The sequence below is a fragment of the Ixodes scapularis genome, unplaced genomic scaffold (genome assembly GCF_016920785.2).
Source record: "Ixodes scapularis isolate PalLabHiFi unplaced genomic scaffold, ASM1692078v2 PGA_scaffold8__174_contigs__length_109621045, whole genome shotgun sequence".
NCBI lineage: Eukaryota > Metazoa > Arthropoda > Arachnida > Ixodida > Ixodidae > Ixodes > Ixodes scapularis.
This window is the reverse complement of record NW_024609883.1, coordinates 16,189,645-16,196,517: the sequence shown is the minus strand read 5'-3', so window position 1 is coordinate 16,196,517 and position 6,873 is coordinate 16,189,645. Positions and strand designations below refer to the sequence as shown.

Sequence of the window (6,873 nt, the reverse complement as noted above, 5' to 3'; positions counted from 1 at the left end):
CTTTAAACACGCGCCAGATTGAGCCGTCATAACCGACCTTCTCTTGTTTTAAAGGGATAGCGAGTCACTGAAGCGGGCGTTGACGACGCTCCGCTAAGGGCTATGCTGGGGACAGGGACGCAGTTGCACCCAAAGTGGCAATAACCTGTCCTGCTATGGTAATGATGAAGGGACGGGAACGAAATAAAAGGAAACATAAACTGAAGGTCCGTTATGGTGGCACCCATGCACAGCTGCCTGAAAGCGTCCATAGCTACGGCGGGAAATGAGCGTTTTCGTCTCATTTCTTTTTTTTTTTTGCATATTTTTGAAGCCCTTGCGTTTCAGCGTCATTCATTTACCTTTATTTGAAATTAGCTCTGATTGAACAACTATGCGCTTTAGATGTTGGGCTTTGTTTTGCATATTTTTTATGTTAGCTATAGCCTTGTGCTTGTAGGGGTACATTTTGCGTATTTCTTAATGTTAGTTGATAGTCGTTGCCCTCTTCGTTCTTTTTTTTGTTTTGTTTTGTTGTAAGCAAGCTTTGTTTGTTTCGTTTGCTCTGAACCAAGAGACTTTGTCCTTTAAGGCTACGGGGAGGGACGACGACGAAGTGCGAGTAAGTGGACGGGCTTCTCATCGAATCCTGCTCTTATGCCAATTAGCGCCGTGTTAATTTACAGTTACCGCGGTATAATTGGTACCAAAGTGTGCACGAAGGTGCGGGGCATCGACCGGTACCAGTTTTGACCAAACGGTACGTGATTTTCTCGATTTACGAGGACGTTTCTCTGGTGCGGCGCGGACTTTTCGGTAAACCTAACGTAGGCCTACCACCAGTACGGCCACCGGTAGCGACAGGCCCGGCCGTTAGGCCCAACCCGGCGACGAGTACGACCAAGATGGTGTCCGAAATGGAAGTGGCCACGTCGAGGGGTGATAACATGGCGTCAACGCTGAGCATCGGCAGTTTCGGTGGGCGCACGTGCATCGAAGTTAACGGAGAGGACATTACACCGGAAGAAGCCGAAGGCAGGTTCACCTGCGGCAAGCGCATCAAGCAGATTATGGCCGGCAACGAAAACGGTGAGTCCGCCGCCATTACTCGCCAGTCTAGACCCAAGACCAGGGACAGCTTTGCCAAGAGAGTTGCAGCTTCGGTAACGAAAGCGGCGAGGATGCCGATAGACATGCCGAAAGAAGACACCAAGATAGTCATGAGGCCACGTGGCGGTCTCAACGTAGGGAGAACGGAGGTTTCAGTTATCATGTCGGTCGTCATGACGGCGGCTCGAGTAACGAAGGAAGAAGCCAAAGCAGACACCATCTGCACGAACGCGCAGTAAAACATCATCGTGGTCAGCACCCCGGACGAGAGGCGCGCCACGCTGTACTCTAAGGTCAAAGCCCTTAACATAGGAGGCACAACGTACGAAGTCAGCGGCTACCGAACGGCACCGGACGGCACGGTCAAGGGAGTCATCCGAGGCATAGCCGTAGATGACACGCCGGAGGAGATAGCCGAAAACATCGTGAACCCGTGCAACCCGCTAGCGGTGGAGGCGCACAGAATCGGCAATACAACCAGGGTGATAGTACTGTTCGCAGGACAGAAATTACCGAACTACGTCAAGTATGGTTCGATATTGGTCAGGTGTGGGCTTTACCGCAAGCACTTTGACGTGTGCAAGCAATGCGGCAAGGTCGGCCATAGAAGAGACGTATGCCCGAATCCACACACCAGGGTGTGCTTCGGCTGCGGAATCGCGAACTCCAGCGAGGCTCACGAACGCGAATGCAAGCCCAAGTGCAGGCTCTGCGGGGGACAACATCCGACGGGCAAGAGGGAATGCAGAAAGAAGTACATGATACCGTACGTGGTCAAGAAAAGGCAATGGGAACGCAAGATGGAAGCCATGCAGCAACAACCGTATCCGGAAAGCTTTCCTGCGCTGCGAGCGCCGTCTGTCGAGAGACCCCGCGGGGAATCGAGGCAGCGCGACAGCGGCCGCAAAAGGGACCACAGCAAGAGAGGCAGGAGCGCCAGCCGCCGCAGACCGTCGCAGTCGAGGGAGAGAGCCGCCTGGGCCGACGCAGTCAAGGTAAACATGGCAGAGAAGAGACAAACACCAGCGCAAAACGCCGAGAAGAAGATCCAAGAAAAGAACGGGGTGGTGAAAGTCCTGAGAGACGAGAACGAGAAGCTAAAGCGGAAAATCTCTGAACCGGACGCAACCATCAAGGAAATCAACGAGAAAGCTAACGACATTAATCGCAAAACAGCAGCAACAGCAGCAGCAGCTGCCGAAGCCCGCACAAGAGAGGAAGCAAGAAGAGATGACTGCGGACGAACCAGAGGTCGAGGTAGACCCGAGAACCACGAAAGCGGTGGGACCAGCTCCCAAGAGGAGAGCCATAGAGGGCGCCAAGGAGCGAAAGATAACAGAGAGAATCGAAAAACAGGACGACAGACTCGACCATCTTGAGGCGACCAGCAAGGTAACCAACGAACGCCTCACCGCGCTCGAGCAAACGGTTCAGCAGATGACAACGAACATACAGAGCACGATCCAGAACATGATAGTGCAGATGCAAGCACAGCTGCAGGCGCACATACAGGCACAAATGCAAAGTATGGAAGCACAGATCATTGCCAAACTGCAGCAATCATGGACGGGGCAGCACGTACAGCAGCAACCACACAGCCAGTGAGAGACATTTTGGTCTGGCACTGGAACTGTAATGGCTTTACCGGCAAGAGAGCGGTTCTACTGCAACACTTGCAGCAACTAATGAGGAAACCAGACGTCATAATGATTCAAGAAACACTCAGCGAAAAGACGCCGATACTCCCGGGCTACCTGTCGCACTATAGCCTGCCGAGCGCAAGGGATACGTCCAAGGGCAAGTGCAGAGGGGTCTGCACCTTCGTTAGGAAAGGGATCACCTTCATGGAACACGAACTGATCGGCAGAACCGCCATCGAACACTGCACGGTGGAAGTAATCACGGGCCGGAAGAGGAAGGAGAGCACTTTCCTGGTGAACGTCTACAGCAATCCGTCTCACGGACAACAGAAGTTCAAGGCACTATTCCACAAGGCGAGCAGAGTCGCGGGGAGCAATACGCTCGTAGTGTGCGGAGGCTTTAACGCTCCGAACCAAAACTGGGGCTACCAAAGAACGACGGTCAAGGGGAGGGAGCTGATGCATGATGCGACCGACGTGGGACTGAGCCTAATCACGGATCCGGCCTTTCCCAACAGGATCGGCGCATCCGTTACGAGAGACACCACTCCGGATCTTACCTTCGTCAAAACCGACGGAGGATCGAGAGAAGCGGAATGGAGAAACACGGGCCAAGAGCTGGGCAGTGATCACTACATCGTGGAGGTCGTCCTACCGCTCAAAGGACAAGGCAATACCGGCATAAGGAAGCATCGCATTACGGGCTGGGATGCCTTTCGAACGGCACTACCCGCTGTGCAAATGGACATTAACATTACGGACATCGAGCAATGGGCGGCTAACGTCGTTGAGACGACGGAAGGAGCCACCAAACAGCTGGAGACGGACGAACGGATAGACAAGATGGACAGTTTGCTGTCCCACTTGATAGAAGCCAAGCAGTCCATAAAGGCGAGGTGGCAGAAGCAACGAACCAACCGACGTCTACGGAAGAAGATCTCCGAGCTAAACAGGCAGCTCGAGGCCCACTGCAAGGTGCTATGCACCCAACAGTGGAACGAGGCCTGCAACGAAGCCGACGGACAGTTACACAAGGGCAAGACGTGGAACATGCTGCGGCACCTCCTCGACGACACCCACACCAAGGGCCACCAACATAACATTCTGGCCAGGATCCTACACAGGGCAATCTGCGAACACGGGGAGGACGAGGTCAAGCGGCGCTTGGAAGCCAAGTACCTACCGACCACGCCCACGGAGAGACACTCGGATTACCAAGGCAGCGAGAACGAGACGCTAGATCGAGCCATCGAGACGTGGGAAGTCAGAGTTGCCCTGCAGGATCTCAATGGCAAGTCCGCCTCGGGTCCCGACCGAGTGACCAACAGAGCGCTCAAAAACCGCAACGAAGTGGCCATCGAAACGCTCACGAACTTCTACAACAAGTGCTGGCAAGAAGGAAGGCTGCCCAAGCAATGGAAAGCAGCCAAGACGATTCTCATCCCCAAGCCTGGCAGGCCGCCCAACATAGAGAACCTCAGGCCGATCTCGCTCACTTCGTGCGTGGGAAAGGTCCTCGAGCACGTTCTCATGAACAGGTGGCAGCGTTACCTGGAAGAATCGGATCTCTACCCAAATTCCATCATCGGGTTTCGGAACAAGCTCGGGACGCAAGACGCCATGATCTTACTAAAGAACGAGATCATCGATGATATGACGGGCACCAAGGACAACAGAGCCATACTCGGGCTGGACTTGCAGAGCGCCTTCGATAAAGTGAGGCACTCGGCTATCCTGGCCCAAGTATCCAGGCTAAACATGGGCAGGAGGACATACGAGTACATCAAAGACTTCCTGACGGAACGGACCACCAAACTCTGCGTGGGAGACCTGCAGCCCGAAGAGAAGAAGCTGGGCAGCGTCGGAAGCCCGCAGGGCTCGGTGATCTCCCCGTTACTGTTCAACCTCGTGATGATGGGGGTGGCCAACCGGCTAGAAAGAGTAGCCGGAGTCCGGCACACCATCTACGCCGACGACGTTACGCTATGGGTACCGGGAGGAAGCGACGGACACATCGAGACAACGCTGCAAGAAGCGGTCAACGCCATCGAGGAGCAGCTGGACGGGTCTGGACTCGTCTGCTCTCCGGCTAAGTCAGAGCTGCTGGTGATTCCACCGAAAGGAGCGGGCAGGAAAAGAAAGAATATGGAAGTCAAGTACGAGCGTCCCAAGATCATGGTGAAGACGGCAGGACGACAAGAAATACCGGAGGTCGAGAAGATTCGAGTGCTCGGGCTGCTCATCAAGCGAAACCGAGTCAACGGTGAAACGGTGAACAAGCTCGCGGGCAAAGCGGCCGCGGCAATGAGACTCATCAAGAAGGTGTCCAACAGAAGAGCGGGGATGAAGGAGGAGAGCCTGACTAGGCTCGTTCAATCCTTCGCAGTCAGCCACATAACGTACGTGGCCGCCTTCCACAACTGGAGGCCAAGTGAACGTAACAAGATAGACGCCACCATACGCAGGACGTATAAGGCGGCACTCGGTCTTCTCGGGAGCACGAGAACCGAAAACTTCATGGCGTTGGGAGTCCACAACACGCTAGACGAAATAGCCAAGGCACAGAGAACGGCGCAACTCGAGCGTCTCACTGAAACGAGAACCGGAAGACAGATTTTGCGGGACCTTGGCCTCGAACCGAGGGAAGGCGAGCAGCAGACCAGCGTACCTATACCGGATAGCATCAACAGAAAGCTCAGGGTCTGCCCGATCCCGAGGAACGTGAACCCCGAGCACAACAAGGAGCGAAGGTTGGCGAGGGCCAGGGTTCTCGTGGACCTCCACGCCGGAGAAGAAGGGGCCGTCTACGTGGACGCGGCGGAGTATCGAGGGAGCAGCGACGCATACGCGGCGGTGGTCGTCGGGACATCGACGGGTGCAACGAAGACCGCGGCGAGCGTCCAGACTCAAGAGGTGCACCGGGCGGAAGAGGTGGCCATCGCCTTGGCCGTCTCCTACCCCGGATGCACTACAGTGTTGTGCGACTCTAGAACGGTAGTGAAGAACTACGCCAAGGGTAGGGTATGTAGTGAGGCCGCGCGCATACTACGCAAGGCTGCAGACATCGGACGCAAAAGTGCTGTGGCGATGAAGTGGTTTCCGGCCCACATGGGCAGTGATGTGTCGGAACGCGGGAACGCGAACCACAACGAGACGGCCAACGCGGCCGCGCGAGGACTAACCAACCGCGCAGCTGCAAACACGGCTGACTCGGAGTGTTGGTCGCGGTACAGTGCCAACGACAAGATGACCTCCTTCAACGAAATAGTGAAGTGGTACAGACTAAACAGACAGACTATGCCGCCACCTCATCCAGGACTTACCAGGGAGGAGGCGGTATTATACAGACAGTTACAGACTGGGTCCCTGCTCACCCCGGTGCTAGCAAAGCACGTCTGTCCAAGTGTGTACGCGAGTGACTTGTGTAGACTGTGCGCGAAGGAGAGAGCTACCGCGGCTCACATCCTTTGGGACTCTAGCGTAAATCCGCGAGAAGCCAGCGAGAAGACGACGATCCCGCCGCAGCTAGAGGCTGCAACGAGGAGCTACGATCAAGAGACACAACTCAAGGCCGTCCAGCAGGTCTCGGCAGCTCTAGAGAGACAGCGACCGAGCGAAACCGGGGAGAAGAGGAGCAGCACCCCCAGGAAGGGGGCGGCGGCCCCCTCGGACCCGCGGAAGTAGCGATGAAGCGAGACCTCGAGTAGCAGAACGCACGAGACTGACGTAGTGGCCGCGTCGCGGTGAAAGTTCGTCCTCCCTACGTGGAGGGAGCCTAACCGATTTTGCAGGCATTTTCAGTAAAGTTGTTCTCTCTCTCTCTCAAGGCTACGGTGGGATGTGAGCGCATGGTATCCTTCGTGTCTTTTTCTTCTTTATATTGCCTTTGACGCTTCCCAAGTGAGCGTGCCTGGTGACAGGTGACAAAGAAGCCGCCCTCGTGCCCGGCCCGGACGGCACGTGCGATCTGGCCTGGTGCCTCTCTCGAGCCTGTCCAGCATTAAGCTAGTCAAGTCAGCCACTACTAACTTGCTCTCAGCGCTATTACTTAACGTTTGTCATTAACGCAAGTATACCTTCGCAATTTCTTTCCAAGACTCGGCCCTCATGCCTTAAAACTCTAAATATGCGACACGACTAAGTT

The 6,873-nt window shown here is 55.2% G+C and overlaps 1 protein-coding gene and 1 pseudogene across 1 annotated transcript; both read left to right on the top strand.

Moving 5' to 3' along the window:
• Positions 1-884: 884 nt before the first annotated feature.
• LOC121048048 lies at positions 885-2,694 on the top strand (annotated as a pseudogene).
• Positions 2,695-4,259: 1,565 nt separating this feature from the next.
• Positions 4,260-6,413, top strand: LOC115310249. Its single transcript, XM_029968587.3, has one exon. The coding sequence runs from the start codon at positions 4,260-4,262 to the stop codon at positions 6,411-6,413; it is 2,154 nt and encodes a 717-aa protein (XP_029824447.3).
• Positions 6,414-6,873: the final 460 nt, after the last annotated feature.